The 19,741-nt window shown below is 35.9% G+C and overlaps 3 protein-coding genes and 1 pseudogene across 4 annotated transcripts; 3 read left to right on the top strand and 1 right to left on the bottom strand.

The window, feature by feature from the left end:
* Positions 1–444: 444 nt before the first annotated feature.
* LOC145013374 (metal tolerance protein A1 pseudogene) lies at positions 445–3,688 on the top strand (annotated as a pseudogene). Its single transcript, XR_013664950.1, has 2 exons — positions 445–702; positions 1,051–3,688. The product of XR_013664950.1 is annotated as a metal tolerance protein A1 pseudogene (transcript).
* Positions 2,123–3,350, bottom strand: LOC145013375 (ras-related protein Rab2BV-like). The gene is made up of 3 exons (XM_078972166.1): positions 3,196–3,350; positions 2,846–3,015; positions 2,123–2,756 (listed from the first exon to the last, which is right to left on the bottom strand). The coding sequence occupies exons 2-3, from the start codon at positions 3,008–3,010 to the stop codon at positions 2,271–2,273; spliced, it is 651 nt and encodes a 216-aa protein (XP_078828292.1). The 5' UTR covers positions 3,011–3,015; positions 3,196–3,350; the 3' UTR covers positions 2,123–2,270.
* Positions 3,689–13,322: 9,634 nt separating the features above from the next.
* LOC145009912 (chaperonin 60 subunit alpha 2, chloroplastic-like) lies at positions 13,323–14,107 on the top strand. The gene is made up of 4 exons (XM_078968530.1): positions 13,323–13,356; positions 13,434–13,579; positions 13,680–14,039; positions 14,102–14,107. The coding sequence occupies exons 1-4, from the start codon at positions 13,323–13,325 to the stop codon at positions 14,105–14,107; spliced, it is 546 nt and encodes a 181-aa protein (XP_078824656.1).
* Positions 14,108–15,724: 1,617 nt separating this feature from the next.
* Positions 15,725–17,506, top strand: LOC145009913 (ABC transporter D family member 1-like). The gene is made up of 6 exons (XM_078968531.1): positions 15,725–15,820; positions 16,390–16,467; positions 16,561–16,692; positions 16,797–16,977; positions 17,129–17,287; positions 17,352–17,506. Exons 1-6 carry the CDS (start codon positions 15,725–15,727, stop codon positions 17,504–17,506), a joined length of 801 nt encoding a protein of 266 aa, XP_078824657.1.
* The last annotated feature ends 2,235 nt before the right edge of the window (positions 17,507–19,741 follow it).

Raw genomic sequence — 19,741 nt, forward strand, 5'->3', positions numbered from 1 at the left:
ATAGTTTTTAAGAAATGTTCTATTTGAAAATTAAATACCATTTACTGTTTCTTTATACATGTATTTATACTCATATAAAACATGACGGAATCCATTAATTCTTTATCTTAAGTTTTTATTTTTTAGTTTTGATACTTTTTCTTGATCTAATGGATATGAGATTGATAGTTTTTATTTTTTAGTTTTGATACTTTTTCTTGATCTAATGGATATGAGATTGATAGGAATAAAAGGCAAAAAAAAATATTTGATTTCTTTTCATATTTGTCCTTATGTTCACTGATCATCACGATAACTGTTAAAATCAAATCATGAGATGATAGAAAAAAAAATGGTTTAACAAGCATGTCAATTATTAAATAGGGTAGAGGTAGATGATGAAATATGAGAATAAAGTAGGGAGATTTTTTTTAATATAAATATGAAATTAGAAGATTAGAAGTTTGAAAAAAAATCTTGTTCGAAAAACAGGATGTTTAGAAGTCTGAAAAAAATATTGTTCAAAAAACAAAATGTTTTACACGTTTTACAGGTGTGGATAGCATGACCCTTTCGTAATTGTCATTAGCATATGAACAAACCAATGCAACTTGTGACAATCGCGACCTTTAATACGAATTCATTCAGATCGGAACTTCTGAACTCTAACTAGGGTTTTCGTCCAAGTTTCTCCATTTCAATTTCATCAGATCATACTCTAAGGTAATAAGTCAACCCAAAATTTCGCTCTATCATTACATATCTTTGTTTTGATCTCTCTGTTTATTTTAAGCTCAACATGTTGCTCGAATCCGCTGATTTGATCAAGTAGTAGTTGGTATTCATCAAATCCACGAGTCAAGCTCAAAGTTCGAACCTCTTCCGAACACCATTAATCGTTTTTTTTGGACTGCTGGTGTTTGATTTGATCATTTGAAGCTTATGTATTAATAGATCTATGTTATTTGTTGAATCATCGGTAGTTATGATTGTTTTCTTAAGGTTTTGTTCAAAATACGAATGATTCGAAGTTAAAATATGAGATCTAATCGCCTTAATTTACTAATGCAGATGGAACATCATCATATTGCAATTCCGATTCCAGTCACAGATCACCATCTCCCAGAACTGGAAATGGTAAAAGCTTCGAAGCTGAAAAAACTCTGTTGTGATCGTTGTTGCTATTTCTCCAAACAAGAACATAATGTTTCTGATTCAGAACAACGATCCAGATCTACAGCCAAGCTCTCTGGACTCATATTCTTTTACATAATCGCAATGGCAGTTGAGATTATCGGAGGTTTAAAATCAAATAGTTTAGCTGTTCTTTCAGATGCAGCTCATTTACTCACTGACATTGGTGGATTCTCAATCTCTCTGGTTTCTGTTTGGGCTTCAGTTGGGAAAGCAACTCCACATCAGTCATTTGGATTCAGTCGAATCGAGGTTTTGGGTGCTCTTTTATCTGTACAAATGATTTGGGTCATTTCTGGGTACTTGATCTCCGAAGCAATCAAAAGAATCATTCATAAACAATCAGACGTGAATGGTGGATTAATGTTTGCCATTTCAGCTTTTGGTTTTGTAATCAACTTCATCATGGTCATCTGGCTAGGTCATGATCATGGTCATGGTCATGGACATGGACATGATCATGATCATGGGCATGATGTGAATGAAGAAGAGAGTTCAAATCTGGTGGAGTCAACTTCTAAAGGAAAGAGTGGGAGAATGAACATAAACATTGAAGGGGCATATTTGCATGTGATATCGGATATGATTCAATCGATTGGAGTGATGATAGCTGGATTGGTGATATGGTTGAAACCAGATTGGTTAATGGTTGATTTGGTTTGTACTTTGATCTCCTCTGTTTTTGCTCTAGCTACAACTCTACCAATGGTTAAAAACATAATTTCTATATTAATGGAGAGCACACCAAGTGAATTCGATGTTGTTAGTTTGAAAAAAGATTTAAACAGCATCAATGGAGTTGATGATGTTCATGATCTACATGTGTGGGCAATCACAAGGGGAAAAATAGTATTATCTTGTCATGTAACAATCAAAACAAATATCGATTCGAATGAAATTCTTCACAAAGTTAAAGATTTATGTGAAGGTAGATACGGAGTTCATCATGTAACTGCACAGATTGAATCTTTATAATAATAATAATAATAGTAATAACATGTCCTTAAAACGTACACTTTCACAATTCACAGTTTCACACTATTTCCTTTATGTAAATGAACAAAGAAGCAAGAACTAAAAATACCGAATCTTGGCTCTCAAGATGAACAACAACTCTTCGTGGTGGCAGATGAGGCGACAGAGTCACCGACATTAATGGTGGTCCCTTTTCCAGGTGCACCACCGACTGCTTCTTGCGTTGCTAATGCTTTTTTGCTAATGATGTGATAGATTTCAGTCAAAACAGTTTGAAATGCTTTCTCGATGTTATATGATTCAAGTGCTGATGTTTCGAGAAATGAAAGGCCTTCTTTTTCAGCAAATGATTTGCCATCTTGTTCATCCACTGCTCGGAGGTGCTCCAGATCGGATTTGTTTCCGGCCATCATGACAACGATATTGGCGTCGGCGTGGTTTCTCAGCTCATTCAACCACCGCTGGACATTATCAAAAGTTGGCTTCTTAGTTATGTCGTACACAAGAAGAGCTCCAACTGCACCTCGATAATAAGCACTTGTAATCGCTCTGTACCTTTCCTGCCCTGCTGTGTCCCATATCTGTGCCTTTATTGTTTTTCCCTCAACCTGCGATCAAATCATGGATCCAGCTTATAGCAAATACAGAGAATGTTATATAAGTTATAATGATTGTAGATCTGCTAAGGAATTGAAACCTGGAGAGTTCTGGTAGCAAATTCGACGCCAATGGTGGCTTTGGACTCGAGGAAGAACTCGTTCCTGGTAAACCGCGACAAAATGTTGGTTTTCCCGACGCCGGAGTCGCCAATTAAGACGATCTTGAGTAAGTAATCGTAATCATGATCTATCTTGCTAGCCATTAAACCTGAAGACAGAGAAAAAGATGGAAGTTGCTTCAGATCAGTTATCAGTATGCCGACGTAGATCTAGCTTAGCACATTATATGATTTGGATTTGGATCAAAATCTAGAAATTGATTTTATATATATAGAATAGAAGCACAGGGATAGAAGATGAATGCAGATTCTGCGTGTGAAAATCTTACAGCAGCGGAGAGATCGGGAAATGTGGATGTGTTATCACCTGGCAAAATTAACGGAGTAAATGGGACAAAAAAATAAGTGAAAGAAAGTAAGGAATTGGAAACCGCCGACAAGAAATATCAAAATGTATGAAAACGATGCAAGTCAGTCTGAAAGTATATATAATTGGGCTTAGGCCCATGACCAAAAGATCCCGGGAACTAATAGGCCGTGGACCACTAGCTAGCCGACTATAACTCCCGGCTCCCGCCGACACCAGGTATAATATTTTGACAAAGTTATGCAAGTTGTCATATGCTTAAAGGGTAACGTTAGAAACTTCTACGTATTTGGTCCCTGTGGTTTATTTTTTATTTTTTATTTTTTTATTTTTTTATTTTTTTATTTTTTTTTAACTTGGTTGGTCTTTTATTATATAAAAGAAAATTATTTTATTTTAGTTAACATTTTGTTTATATTCTTCTTGATTAAAAGAAAAAATAATCTCTCTCTCTCTCTCTCTCTCTCTCTCTCTCTCTCTCTCTCTCTCTCTCTCTCTCTCTCTCTCTCTCTCTCTCTCTCTCTCTCTCCAAAATGCAAGAACACAATAATCAAGAATACATACTAATAATGAAGTAATGAACATACTTGTATAGAAATGATTTTCTTATAACTTCAATAATTGCATTCCACTAATTATATAATACAACTAAATTAAGGGTTATGAATGTTGGTTAACTATACATGAGCCACACAATAAAAGAATACAACATAAATATATAGAATACAATGAATATACACAACTAACATCCCTCTGCAATCAGAATAGTAGGTTGAAAACGAACATTCAAACTGGATTTAAAATCAAGAATCAAAGTCGAAGGAAGGCCTTTGGCGAAGATGTCAACATACTGAGACGAAGATAGGACATGCAAGACACGAATCTGACCATAGCAACTTTGTCTCGCACCAAGTGAATATTGATATCAATGTGTTTTGTGTGTTGATGTTGAACCAGATTGATAGATAATAAATGACACTGATGTTATCACAGTACACAAGCGTATCGGAAAATAGGGGGTAATGAAGCTCACAGATCAAGTTACGCAGCCATCACGTCTCAGCAGCCGTGTTTGCAACACCCCAATACTCACCCTCAACACTGGACTTGGAGATGGTACCCTTTTTCTTGGAATACCATGAGAGAAAGTTATGACCTATAAAAATATAGTAGCCAGAGGTGGAGCGACGTGTAAAGGGGCATCTAGCCTAATCAGTATCAGAGTAAGCAATCAGACCACAAACGAGACGAAAAAGCATATAACTGTAGGTCGTAATCGACAGTACCACAAATATCTCTCAAAATACGCTTAAGAGCGGTGAAGTAAAGTTGTCGAGGATCATGCATGTAAAGGCAGACCTATTAAACATCATATGCAATGTCAGGTCTTGTGAAAGTAAGGTATTGAAGATCACTTGCAAGGCTCCTGTAGAGCGTCGGGTCATTGACAGGAGGTCATGTGCTATCAAACCTAGCTAAGGTGTAAGTCGGAGTGCGGTCATGTTTGCAATTGAGCATCTTAGCCCGCTCAAGAATCTCGGTGTCATACTTCTATTGAGATAATAACATGTCATGGTTAACTATAGTGACTGCAATACCCATAAAATAGTTTAGAGTGACTAGGTTAGTCATAGCAAACTTTCAACGAATAGTGGTGATGATCTGCTAAAAAAGACTAGAAGATGAAGCAGTTAAAACAATATCATCAACATAGAGCAATAAATAAGAAATCTGAGCACCCTATTTGTAGATGACTAAAGAAGAAACAAATTTGTTTTTAGTGAACCCGAACCCTATACAAATTTGAGCAAATTGATGATACCACACTCGAGGTGACTGCTTGAGTCCATATAAGGATTCTAAAGTAAGTAAACATAATCCGAAAAAGATCTATCATGAAAACTCGAGCATTGATACATGTAGAGAATCTCCTATAGGTGACCATGGAGAAATCCATTTTTCATATCCAACTAGTGAACTGACCAATGGTGTGAAATAACCAAGCTGAAGTCAATCCAGATAGTAGCTGGCTTGACAACCGGGCTGAAAGTCTCATCACAATCAATATTAGGTCGCTGACTATGACCATTGGCAACGAGACGTGCCTTATACTAAGCTAACAAGCCATCTGCATTATGTTAATTTTTAAATAGTCAAAAATAGTTAACAACGTTTGTAGTCAGGGGTTGAGGTACAAGCACCAAGTTCCATTAGAAATAAGTGTATTAAGATTAACAAGACTTTTAGGGATTTCACCTGCGGCGACATTTCCAACATTTCTTACCTCTAACAACATCTCCTATCATTTTTTTCGGCGAAATTTCTACGATTAACAATACTTTTAAGGATTTCACTTGCGATCTTATTCTTTGATGCATCCAATAACTTCAAACATTCCCAATTTACCCTAACACTGGATGGATAATCGATCTTCTTCTTTATTCTTGATATCATAGGAAGCAATGATATTGAACCTGTGAAATTATTGTCACTGAAATCATGGATCATGGTAGGGTTAAATCGGGAAAAATGGGAGATGGATTTCTAATCGAAGGTAGGAAAAGAAGATGAACAAATGAACACATATGAAGATGGAATCATTTGCAGTTGTGTTCCTGAAATCGATTTCCTCTTTCATATTTTGATTTTGATTCCAGATCTCACTTTGAATTCGATTTCATCCTTTAGATTTCGATTTCCTCCTAAGATGAACATGAACACACAAAAACCCAAGCTTAAAAACTTGATCTTTATGGTAAACAACGGTAGATCTGAAATCAGATTTCATAAGAACATGCTCAAACGACTTCATTTTATAAACCCAATAACTCAAAAATGTGATTCTAAATATGATACGATCGAAGAAGATAACTGGAGTGTAACACCTGGTTCCTGGTATGTATTTTAATCTATGTCTTTTTGGCATTTTAGCTGGGAATCGACGAGTTGTAGGCCCGACTCGCCGAGTAGAGTCGAGATATTGAGCACGTTTAAGTTGGCAACTCAGCGAGTCTATATCCTGGACTCGGCGAGTCCGCCAGTTTGGAAGAAACCCTAGATCCACGGGTTTTCCATCCTATTTAAACCATGTTATGAGCCCCAAACTCGCCCCATTCACTCTCAGAGCATCCTTTAGCAAACCCTAACCCTCCCCTTTGTGATTTGAGTGTTTGTTGGCTTTTCCTTGAAGTTTGAAGAAGAGAAGGAAGGAAGGACCAAGGAGAAGGAGAAGAGCAAGGATCTAGAACTCAATCCAGAGTCCATTGAGGTATATTTCGGATCTTTTATGTTGCCATGATGATTTCTCTTTTAGAAACCCCATTTAAGCCATCTTTATCCATTTCCTAGCTTGATTGTAATATAGAGATTATATTGAGTGGAATGGCCTTTGAATCTAGCTAGGTTTGAGCTTCAAGAGCCCAGATCTATTGCCTTTATGGAGCCATTTTGCATGAAAGCCCTAGATCTACTCTTTTAAGTGTCTTTTGAGCCTTTAAATCCCTTTTCATGCATATGTACACGTAAAGTTGGAAACTTTACGTGGTAAACAAGCCTTAGGAACCCAGATCTATAAATTGTATGCAGTGGTTTTGAGCAGAATCGATTGTATAGAAGTTGCATGCAACCGACCCGACGATTTGTTCTTCAGACTCGGCGAGTCGGGTCACGAGTCCTCGAGTTTTCCCTTCTATGTATTATGCCGAGTGGAACCATTGAGTTTTAGGGGGACTCAGTGAGTCGGAGATCGGACTCATCCATGAAGGGACTCGGCAAGTCAATGCCTTGACTCAGCGAGTCTAAGATAATCTTCATATCTCAAGAACAGACTTGACGAGTTGTTCATACAACTCGGCGAGTCCCAGTTGGAGTGTTCATATGATGAAGGAGAACTCGACGAGTTGTTCATACAACTCGGTGAGTCGGATGCAGATTGACTAAGTGTTTGTATCAAAGAGGAACTCGTTGAGTCTATGCCAAACTCGACGAGTAGTAGCGAGCAGAATTGAGAAATGAGAGTAGAGACTCGACGAGTTGGTGGCCCAACTCGACGAGTCAGGTCAACTGTATGTTGACTTTGACCAAGAGGTTGACTTTGACCATGGGTAAAATAGTCATTTTACCCTCAGTATAGTTATCACTATTTGTTTGAGTGTACTTATGGAAATTGGAGCCAGGGTGAAACCGGAGCAGCAACAGACAAATTCCAGAGCAATTCATTCAGCAACTAGACTACGAGGTGAGTCTTCCTTCCAGTAGGAACGGGTCTACGGCCACAATGCCGGCCATTTTAGTTAGCAGTAGTTTCGGATCTCGGTCCGATGGAGTAGTTAGATTGCTTGATGTCTTTGTGATTCAAGTATGTTTGTATTATGTGTTCCAGACTTCGGTCCGACGTAGTATGCAGTATATGTACTTATGCTAGTTTATATGTTTATGCTATGCCATGTTATGCTCAATTAGTTTCCGGACTTCGGTCTGATGCAAGGGACAAGGTCCCAGTTAGTTCCGGATTTCGATTCGATGCAGTTAGTTCCGGACTTCGGTCTGATGCACGGGAAAAGGTCCCGGTTAGTTCCGGGCTTCGACCCGATGCAGTTTCCGGGCTTCGGTTCGATGTAGTAGGAAAGGCCCTAGTTAGTTCTGGACTGCGGTCCGTTGCAATTTCTGGACTTCGGTCTGATGCAGTGGGCAAGGCCCAGTATGTGTTTATATGTTATTGTATGGTATGTGGTAGTTTGGGAGAGCTCACTAAGCTTCGTGCTTACAGTTTCAGTTTTGGTTTCAGGTACTTCCGCAAGTAAAGGGAAGAGCTTGGGATGATGGCATCACACACACCACGGCTTCAGTTCTTGTCTTGGGAATTGATTTAGCTTTTCATTGACATGATTTGATACAGTCTTGATACAATTTTCTTGTGATACTTTGTTATGGTTTTGATATGTTGACGTATGAGTTTTATTCTATGGTATTGATCTAATGATTTTAGTAATGATTAAACAAAAATTTTTGGTTCATATTTTGGGATGTTACAAGTTGGTATCAGAGCCTTGGTTTGAGGGATTCGGATACACTTCCCGGTGTGTCTGAATTCAAACTAAGGAAACGGTAAAAGATTTTCAAAGGAAAAACATTTTTGAAAAGATTTTTGAAAAAGAACTTAGAAGGAAAAAGTGTTTTGATAAAGAGAAAAAGGTGTGGTGCGTGCGATTAGCCGAGCTCAAGTAAGTACTCCCAAATTACCCATACAAGTTTATATTATCAGTTCCAGTTTCAGTAGAACAACATGGTAGTATAGGACCAAGGATCTTGGAGGATGCCTTATGTGCCTGCTTTATGTGTTTCAGCTTGATGAGAATTGCATGCTAATAGTGAGTAAGCAGTAGTAGGATAGCCTGTGTAGGGTATGCTTGATAGCATGAGCTTAGCATTGTATGCTAGTACAGTTTCTTGATTATGAGAATAGTTTGCATGAGTATGTTTCCTTTATTCGAATGTTGCTTGCTTTGTGCTTAGTGGAACTTTGAGTGATGGGAGTTAGCCATTAGGTGAATACATAACGTCACATGTGGTCATGGTTAGATAATATCAGAGTGCCGGATTTGACACTATTGCGCAGCTCTCGTTTGAGTCTAACCGTTGTAGGGATGAGTCTTTTACTCGAAGGATTATCCGAGCCTCATTGCATGTGATGGTATTCAGGTAGTGGCTAATTGGAATTGCAAGGAGGCCTCCAGCAGCTGAGGACTGGTTTGGGTGGAGTCAAAGGTTTCCCTAGGGTAATCCTAGGATGTGTCCTGTTCACATAATTTTTTGACTATGTTAAACTTAATATTTTTCAAAACTGTTCAATATGAAAATAGATCAGGTTTTTACCTTTCTAAGGACTACTCGAAAACATTCATATGATTTTTCTACAATTTATGGTGATTTTTACAAAACTGTCTATAATTTCATAATACGTTTCAGACTAGTCAGTGAAAATGGACATTATCACACTGGTTAGAGACTAATAAAGTCCATAAAAAATTATGGACAAAGTAGACTTATTTTCTAAACTCTCAAAGTTTATAGATTTAGATTTCGACTTACGATGATTTTTCAATAAATTTTCTAAAAACACAGATAGAAAAGGATTAAACTGCAAAAATGGTTTATGGTTCATTAACACTTTGTAACATGTTCATCAAAGTGTGTAATATTATAGAAATACATATTGATTATATTTCATGCTATTTTACTTTCATAAAAAGGTATAATCATACACATAAGGGTTTTTCATCACTACAAACATTTATGATAAACTATAATAGGTATAGTTTATGGTTAATTAGCACTACGAACTCACTACGGAAGGTTTCATTTCCACTATAAAAAGGGTATTTCATTCACACTGCACGTAAACTCATTAAATCAAATTCGTAAGCTAAATTCTTCAAGTACACACCAATGTACCTACCAAGTCCTCTATTATAACCAGGGTCTCTTGTAAGGAGAGCGTGATATTTGTGTATAGATGTATTTTGGGATTGACAATCCCGCACCTAAACTGCTTGCAACAACTAGACTGGCAGGTCTGGGGTGACAAATGTCATAACATTCTGACGCCTGAATAATGTCGTAACAGGCCATCTATGTCGTTAGCACGGTTATAATAACTCACACAGGGAAACAACGATACATATAGTTTACGGGGTTTCATTCACTCGAACAGTTTTATGTTATTTAAAACTGCATACACTAATATAAGTATGGAAAATACTTGTACATTTCGTTCTTTGATTTTAAGACTGCAACTCATTTTACAAGGAAAATATAGGATTTTTCTGGAACAAACACTACTTTTACAAAGAAAGGATTTCAACACTACATTACAAAAGCTTATAAACTCACCAACTTAATTGTTGAAACTTTTCAAAACTACTTGTATTCTCAGGTAATAACTAATATAGGAAATCAAAAGCTTTTGAGGATGAGACACTAAGGCGTCAGACAAATCATTTTTGTCATCATATTGTAATTGATTTTCAAACATGTAACTCATGAAACAATGTAACCTTTTCAATTATATATATGATGGTTGTGTTTGCTTTCTTTACTATTATTCAACTGTTATGATACTATACATGAAATTCATCCCACCCCCGGACATTTCCGCCATCCTGGTTTGGGGGTGTGACACAAGCCTTGACACAAAACTCGATAATAAAGTAGCAGGTCTTGATTCCAAACTCAAACTTATGCTCAAGTATCTTTCTAAGATCCAATTTGTTGCTCCCTCAGAAATTGACATAGCCAACCAGTTAGACCAACTTAATTCTCTTTTTCTCAAGCGTACTATCGAAGAAGTTGAGAAAAAATACAATGACAATGTCGAACATCACATCTCCACCACCACCATCTTGCGTAAAATCCATGATGATATGATTAATGCTACCAATGAACTTATCAAGAAGACTCATGTTCATCATGAGAAGCAAATTCAAAGGCTTGAGAAAGAGATTCGTCAAAAAGATGCCATGAACATGGTCACGCAAGAGATGATCATCAAGCTCATTCATTCAACCTGACATATTGTGGATGTTTTGAACCACAAATTTGATTAGATACTTGTTATTCTTGATGAAAACTTTGCTCACCTCAAAGCTCAAGCTCCTACAACAGAGGCATATGATGCTCTCACCAAGTAGTTCAATATAAGTTTTCAATAAGTATTCGAACGATTAGAGGATATCAGGTTAGAATATGTACTTTCATCGGAGACAGGGTCGTCCCATGCAATAGGGAGAAAGAAGAACGATACAATGGAAATTCGTCTCAGACTATACATTCCGAGATGAATCTACTGATGAAGAAGTTGTGAAAATGGAAGCTATTGATATTGAAAAGGTTGAAGATGAAGAGGTGACTTAGCAAAAGATGTGATTTTAGGACTTCAAGCCATCAGGGAACCTCCTACCAAAGTCCATTCCGAAGCAGACAAGATGAAATGGTCCTCTGCTTCTTGGCCATCATCTTTACACAAAACTTTTCATTACATGTAGGATATATCTAAGATTAATTATCTATGTTCTAGACGAATTACCAAAACACAATGTGCTCCAATTATGTTCTCTAGCATAGTTAAAGTAACTATCTTTATCAACTATTCTAGGATTTGGTGAATCACTAGCTTTAGCAATTTAATATTTATAAACAACTAGGTAAACAAGTTCATGCAATAAAGTGATCATTCAATTACACAAAACTTGAAGCTATAAGCAACAAAGATTAAAACTATCAACATGCTAGGCTTTGATATATCAAACACAAGCCAAACCAACTTCATAAGTACATGAAAAGTAGAAACTAATGCAGAGTATTAGGGTGCATCATTACTAAATGAAAGTCTAATGATTTAGCTCATAATTGCATAAAAGAAACACATAATCACATGGATAACTAAGCTAGAAATGATTAGATCTATGCAAACCAAATGAATGATGTGAATTCCTCGCTCCAATCTTTTGATCTCTTGATCTCTAATACTATCCTTCCTTCCAAGGGTTCTTAGAAGGTTAATTTTCGCTTCTCAATCATAGGTTTCTATCCAGAAGTTGTCTCTCTCTCTCTCTCTCTCAAAGTCAATATAATGTTTTGTTTTTATAGCTTCCATAAAATAGGTCTTCCATGACCATAAGGGTGTCACGACATGAAAAAAGTGTATATCCTGTATGTGCCATGGAAAATGTACTTCACCGTATATGAATCTTCTAAGGATACATGTTCACGACGTGAAAGGTGTTGTGTCACGTTGGAGCTTCATCTTTATGCATGGAATTGAGAATCTTCTATAATTCACGATGTGAGGTGTATAACTCCACGTCACGGGAAATAAAAAATACTCGATTTCTTCTTCCTTAAGCTCCTAGTTTCAGGTCCAGTCCTCTAAGTATCCAACTTTTATTGATTTTAGTCTTTTTTTCTTCAAGAGTGTCATTTTTTGCTGCAAAATACAATCACTACTAGAAAAACAGCCTTTTACGATGCGCATTTTATGATACGCATTGATTTATAACACGCAAAAGTGGGTAACCTAAAAATAATGTCATCTCTTTAAAAATTTTAAGGATTTCAGACACGCATTTTTGCGTACCCTAAAATTAGTGTCAGAAAAAAAACACGGAGGGCGCTTATAATATAGAACGTGCGTCATCTAGACATGTCGTTTTATATTTTTTAATGAAACACGGGTTGTTTAGTTGCAAGCGGGAAAAGAAAACCCAAAAATTAGAAAAGCCCGCTTTCCCTTCCCTCTTTCCCTCTTTGCCCTAAGCATTTTTTGACGCATCGTTCTTTATCCCCACAATCGACGATTCATCTTTCCCCTCCCCACATCGACCGCCAACTACTCCCCTCGCACTCCGGCCACCGCTATGTGCTCTTTCATGGTCGTCGACCCTCCACCATCGCCGACCCTCCGCCATCGTCAACGTCGAGACGAGCAGTGGTAGAGAATATGTTGGAGAGTCCTCTGGTGTCGGGGTTCTCACTAGCAGCTCATCCGGAGATAATGAGAGCAGCGCGGTAAACCAAATTTCAGGGGCAAATTTGTCGATCCATTTTTAGGGTTTATTCCCACTCATCATTCCATCGCATCCTCTTTCAATTTCTTAGTGTAATCTCTCTCACAACTCAAAGATAACGATGCATGAACTGAAATGCCGACTTCTTCATCGTGGAAGTACTCCGTCTTCATTCTGCTATGGTACGTCAGTAATACGTCGCCTTCCAAGCAAGATTTCACATTCTCCATTCAAAGTCGGTGCTAGGGTAAGCTCGATGGAGCTGCTTCTTCGTAATCCCACTGACACCCTCTTCATCTGTTAAGGTTCCTTCTTCGCCGACCTTATCTGATTCTCCGTAATCCCTCTAACACTCCTCGACATCTACGAGGGTTAGTACTTCTCGACTCGGTCCTGGTCTTATTCTTTGCTAGTATGCTTCTTTTCTTCCCCTGTTTACTGTTAAGATATATGTGATTTGTGATCAATGTTCTTATTGGTCAAAATTGTTTGTCTCAAAGAATTGATCAAAGTTTTGAAAAAGAAAATGATTCCAGTCAGCAAAAGAGATGATATAAAAGGTAAATTTCTTTTCTTTTTAGTGTTTTCTTTCATCAGATTCTCTAAACTCTAAAGATTCTTTTCTTCCTGTTCACAGCCATAGCTTCCATCTCTGCTGGAAATGATGAATTTATTGGAAACTTAATTGATGAAGCCATTGATAAAATCGGTCATGATGGAATAATTTCTATTGAATCTTCTTCATCAAGTGAAACTTCTGTGATTGTTGAAGAAGGAATGAAGGTATCAAGTGAAATACATCTTGTGATATTTTATTCATACATTCTTTTTATCTTTTTCATTTTCATATTTTAATGTCTATCCATGAATACTTTCCCTACAGATCGACAAAGGATACATGTCACCTCATTTTGTCATAAATCAGAACAATTTGTCTGTGGAATTTGAAAATGCTAAAGTCCTGATAACAGATCAAAAGATATCATCTGTGAAAGAAATTGTCCCATTGCTAGAAAAGTGTACTCAATTAAGTGTCCCTTTGCTCATTTTTGCTGAAGATATCTTAATCTCAGTTCTTGAAACCCTAATTGTTAACAGAAATCAAGGTTTACTTAGGGTTGCTATTGTGAAATGTCCTGGTGTTGGGGAACGAAAGAAAGCTTTACTTCAAGATATTGCCCTCATGACAGGTAATTCTGTAACAAAGGCTGTTTACAAGGGCTATATTGATAAGAATGTTTGGGTTGGTCTCAAATCTCTGCCTCCATTAGCTTCTATAATTCAATTTGCCATACCCAAGCTCAGAATTGAAATCAATTTATTCTACAAATTACCTGTTAAACCCAATTTATGTGATTGATCATTCATTTAGGCCTCTTACTCATTATTTTGAACCGATATTGTTAGATTCTAAGCTACAGAATGAGACTCAAACTTCAAATTCCTTACAATCAAAAGAAGCTAAGCTTTTATACTTTCATTATTTTATCTGTTTTGCTACAGTAACAATGCAAGCTCAGAAAGATGCTCCTCCTGACATGCAATGTAAAGATAAATTTCTCCTTCAGAGTGTAATTGCAAGCCCTGGAGCAACTCCTAAGGACATAACCCCTGAAATGGTAAGTAAGAACATATTATATGATATACCCAATTTACCCTTTCACCTTTTTCTAATTCTTTGTGTAAATGGTTAACATTTGAGATCTAAGATAAAGGGGAAGAAGGAACTAAATATGCTTGATTTTGATCCAAAAAATAATTTTTTATAAAATCAAGAATTTTTACTATATAATGATTTTTATAAAACAGTTTACTAAAGAACCAGGGTGTAAATTGGAAGAGTGCAAATTAAAAGTGGTTTATCTTCCTCCAAATCCATCAACTTCAGCCATTGCACAAGCTAAAGAACCACTCTTTTCACCAAAGTCACCAGCCATATTAGATAAGGGGAATTTCAATGGGCCCGAGGTTCCTTTTTATTTATTTATTCGTGATAAATATTTTATTTTCTTTTTATTTTTATATAAATTTATTTCGTGATTCATGTAGGTTTCAAGAAGCTACGTTGAATCTCAAGATAAATCTTACGAGGTGAGTTTGTTTTTAGTTTTTTAAAATGTTTGGGAGGGTCTTCAAGGCCACAGAGAATGGCTTGTAAGCTCCTCTAGTTCTCTGTCCTTCTAACAACTAGTTCTTTGTTTTGTTTTATCTTCCTTATACCATTCTAATCTATATCTGTAATGGCGTTTTTTGTTGTAGACTGAAGTTAATTTCCTTGGTCAGCTCAGACATCCCAATTTGGTGAAATTGATTGGATATTGATGTGAAGATGACCACAGATTGCTTGTTTATGTGAGAGAAGGCGTTTTCAACAGTGGGGACACCGGACTATATTGCCCCTGATCTGAAGTGTTGTTGAAGAAAGGGCATGGGATGGATTGTGTACAGCCTGATAATCTTGCAACCAACGTGAAAACCATCTTCACTTGCCTTCTAGACCAAGTTGTTGATCCATGGATTTATTGATTCTCATGTCCATTTGCTTTTTGGAGGACTCCAGGTTCTAAAATTCCTCACCTTCTTCATATGATATACATATAACATTTGTGTTTTGTTCTTTTCAGTTTAGGGCTAAATGCAAATCATAGCAACATACTTTAATTTATTTGTGCATTTCTTTCATCATTATAACATTATACTTTAAATATATTTATCTTACAAGCCATTAATTGTATTTTGAAAATTCTATTTTTTTCTCATCAAGACTTAAATTTTAATGTACTTCCAACTATGATATGCTTATATTACACCTCATCATCCTGTAAGAAAAAACTAAATACAAATTATATAAACTGTAATTAAACCCCACTTAATCACAATTAGACTTTTCAATCTTGACAGGTATGGCTTTCAAGAATAGATGGCCACATGGGATTGGCTAACTCTTTAGCTTTAAAATTAGTTGGAATTACAAGTAACATGCATGATCCAGTTGTGGAATTATTAGCAGGAATGCAAATGGAGGTATAAATATGGCCTCCAAGTTACAAATATGGAAATTTTATCTAATATGACTGTTCAATCCGACAAATATGGCCTCCAGGTATTTTTTTTTATTTTTTCATTTATCGTAAAAAATGTGGTTGTAAATATGTAAAATGACTTACTAGTTGGGCATTTTTTTTCATCGGGTTGCTATTAATGCTATTGGAGATAAGGCCAATGACTTGATCTTGGATATGTATAAATCAGTTGTCTCAACATTTGAGTCATGGAAGTGTAGCCAAGTTTGGTGAACAAGGGATTGTTGCTTCAGTGATATTATATCATAGCTTGTTCAACTCTACTACCTGTGAAAGATTAATACGGAGTAAAATCATTGTTCATATTCATAAAATTAGTTCCCTAGACCAATTTTACTACCTACAGAAACTTTCATCTGATAGAATTTTGTTGTTTACATGTTAACAGAGTAATTGTGTCCTTAAATTATGTATGATCATGAGCCTCTAAATAGAAAGTTCAAGCACTTTATATTCTTGTCAAGTGAGATTAGATCACTGAATTCTTAATTTACAATCTGGATACTATAGGCTGAGGCTGACAGGGAAGCAGGGGGAAACAAAGGTGTTTCTGACAAGCAAATTCGTTTAAAGATTTTCTCTCCTAATGTTCTTGACATAACTCTCGCATCAGAACAATGATAATGTCATGCATTAAGGCTCCCAACTGTTTAATTCTTGTTGTGACACCAACAAATTCAGACCATGCCAACTCAAATGCCCTGTAGATTGTTGGAAATGCTGATCCAGGTGATATTTGACTCCATGCACGAGAGGCTGCGTACACATGCTGAATCGGTTGCTTCCTTTGGAGGTGGTGCTCGAGAAAAAGCGGTAACGCCTCTCCTCTTTCTTTTTTATATTTCCTTCCACAAAGGAGAATTTTGGAATATAATATTAATAATAATAATACTACTTGAATATGGTTTGTCTGACAGATGATTGAGTCAAGATTTAATGAGCTTCTTGCTCATGCTAAAATACTTCTGAGGAAGAAATGGTTATTTGGAGTACTGGATGACTTTGTCACCAAACAACTACCCCACAATGTTACTTGGGGATTGAGCTTGTTATATGATATGGAGCACAAAGTTGATCGTTCATTGACTTCCACTCAAGGTCAATTCCCATTCTCAATTCCGATTCATCATGACATTTGTTTACCACAATTGGAAATAGTTTAGTAGTTGTGAATCGATTACCTGAACCAAATGAAATTTAGGCTTTTATTTTTTTGGTTTGGATGTGAGTGGATTTTTTTTGTTAGCAGGTGAGCTTGCACAAGCATTGCGGTTTTTGGCATCAGTTGTATCTCAAAGCTTCTTGGCCTTTGGTGACATCTTGGAGCTGCATAGAAAGTTCATCGAACTGTCTAGTGGTGTTCATTGGATTTTTGAACTTGAGGAACTTCTTGATGCTGCACAATCTGGTTAGTGTTTTATCTAATCTTCTAGGCTGTTCCTTATTTACTAATAATCTGATGGAAATTGCAGATGAAAATGCCGGTACTTCATCAAAGTCCAATGAGGAATCTGAGGATGTTATCTCTTTTTCGGAGGTTGATATTATCACGCCAACACAGAATTTATTAGCCAGAAAGTTGACTTGCGAGATAGTATCAGGGAAAAGCCTTCTTCTTACCGGTTAGTGTTATAGTAAGAGATAATGATTATAAATACTTGTGAGGATTAAAAAAAATAAAAATATAAAATGAAGATATAGTTACTGCTACTACGAGTAAATAAGAAATTATTTGGTACAAGAGAATGTAAGTTTCTATGCCATATCAATGTTAAGTTGAAATTAGAAAGTATTGTGTTCATTTCTTAGAACAAATATATAATTATTCATATATTACTTTATCAGAAAGGATGTTTATGATCTTCATCAAGGCGTGCTAGGTAAATGCTATATTTAACATTAAGATATATTAGAAAATGAGAAATGAGTTAATTTATTTATTTTGATTTGTTGTTCATCAAGCTGGTTTGTATGCATCCTATTCTATGTCCAACACAACAAGGATGATGATGGTGCATTTATATCTTCTTAAACTGTTACCTAATAATTTTTCTCATCATATTTCTTCATTTTTAACTCCTTAATTTATCAATCTAATCATTATTAACTTCATTCTTGTAAAACCAGGTGTCTATGCTATATAATGATTGGTTTTCCACTTTTCATGGTGGAAGTGGACAGAGGGTTTCTCTTTCACAGTTTGTAACATCTTGTATTCAACTGTATGGATTCGGGAACATCCTTGCTTACTAGTCCAACTGTATGTATCTCACGTGAAGCTTCTATTAGTACTTTTAATCTCAGGGATTTCAATTTTTTCATATTTCTTGAATAATAAATATTATGAAATATTAGCAATGTGTTACATTTACTTAATATTGGAATGATTATTTGTATTTGACATATTAGTGCAATGGATTATTCTTAGTGTTTATGGTATTTTATTTTATATTATTAGACTTTTAATATGTTATTTAATTTGAAAATTAGTAAATCTATCAAAAAATATATAATTTTAAAAATATTTAGAATTATGACATACAAAATGCGTGTCGTCTTCCTTTAGGACAAGGGCATCCATGATACGCAAAAATGTGTGTCATCTTCATTTATGACATGGCCTTTCTTGACAGGGGCTTCCTTGATACGCATTGCGTGTCATAAACACGCGCGTCGTAAGGTTACGACACGCAAATGCGTGTCGTATTCCTTTATGACAGGGCCTTTCTTGATACGCATTGCGTGTCATAACCGCGCGTCGTAAATGCGCATCGTAAATGCGCGTCGTCTATAGACGACGCGCAAAAGCGCGTCGTCTCTCTTTATGACATGGCCTTCCTTGACACGCATTTGTGCGTCGTCTGAGCGTTTTACGACGCGCAATGAGCGTCGTAAAAGGCCTTTTTTCTAGTAGTGAATTTAACTTAATAATTACCAAATATATTTACATTTTACCAAAATATAGCTTAGATGTATTAATATAATGCCTAAATAAATATATAAATATGACAATATCAGTACACATCCTACTGATGACTTATGTATTGAGAGATTGTTAGATACACTGATTTATATGGATTTGGTTTTTAAAACAATGTTTGATAGTCTTATGTTTTATGAAAATGTCTTTTTAACAATGAAATATTTTGTCATGGTTTTTAGGATGTCACAAAATCTATACACACTAGTTAGGCAGAGAAAACATTATAGAAACCCTATGTGTACATACACCCTAATAAATTTAGGTTTATTCTTTTATACACACTAGTTAGACAAAGAAAACATTATAGAAACCCTATGTGTACATACACCCTAATAAATTTAGGTTTATTCTTTTATAGCAACCTAATTTGATAATTATAAATTTACTAACCTCTTGATCTTGATCTTCTTGTTTATTCATTGATTAGGATCTTGGAACAACTATCTTGTATGGATGTGAGGACCTATAGTAGGAATCCCTCTTTTGCTTCACACCCAAGACACCAAAAGAGCAACAAGGAGAAACCCCAAGATAGAGGATGATTTTTCAAAAATTATAGTATAAGAGGGTTATTAATTTTTTTCCAAAAGTTAGGAGAAGTAATGCAATGATTTTTGGAGAGTTTTGAAAGATTTAGGGTTTGATCCTTAGCTCCATATTTATAGGCTACAGTTTCATAATCTCAAAGCAACTAAAAAACTGATAAGACTTATCCTTATCCTACCTAAATTATTCTAAGCCCTTTTAAATATTATTTTGGAATCTTCCAATTAATTAAACCCCTTTAATTAATTTAAACTGTCTAATTAATTCCAAAATAATTTCTGAACAATTTATTAAGCCATAATAAATTAATAAATTTATTTCACCTAATTCCTT

This window comes from Lactuca saligna, chromosome 8 (genome assembly GCF_052625555.1).
Source record: "Lactuca saligna cultivar CGN05327 chromosome 8, ASM5262555v1, whole genome shotgun sequence".
NCBI classification, from domain to species: Eukaryota; Viridiplantae; Streptophyta; class Magnoliopsida; order Asterales; family Asteraceae; genus Lactuca; species Lactuca saligna.

Coding starts and splice junctions, on each gene's coding strand:
- LOC145013375 (XM_078972166.1), bottom strand. CDS start 3,010: ATGGCTAGCAAGATAGATCATGATTACGATTACTTACTCAAGATCGTC. Junction 2,757..2,845: donor TTGCTACCAGAACTCTCCAG/GTTTCAATTCCT, acceptor ATTTGATCGCAG/GTTGAGGGAAAAACAATAAA.
- LOC145009912 (XM_078968530.1), top strand. CDS start 13,323: ATGATTCCAGTCAGCAAAAGAGATGATATAAAAG. Junction 13,357..13,433: donor CAAAAGAGATGATATAAAAG/GTAAATTTCTTT, acceptor TCCTGTTCACAG/CCATAGCTTCCATCTCTGCT. Junction 13,580..13,679: donor TTGTTGAAGAAGGAATGAAG/GTATCAAGTGAA, acceptor CTTTCCCTACAG/ATCGACAAAGGATACATGTC.
- LOC145009913 (XM_078968531.1), top strand. CDS start 15,725: ATGGGATTGGCTAACTCTTTAGCTTTAAAATTAGTTGGAATTACAAGT. Junction 16,693..16,796: donor GTGGTGCTCGAGAAAAAGCG/GTAACGCCTCTC, acceptor TTTGTCTGACAG/ATGATTGAGTCAAGATTTAA. Junction 17,288..17,351: donor TCTTGATGCTGCACAATCTG/GTTAGTGTTTTA, acceptor TGGAAATTGCAG/ATGAAAATGCCGGTACTTCA.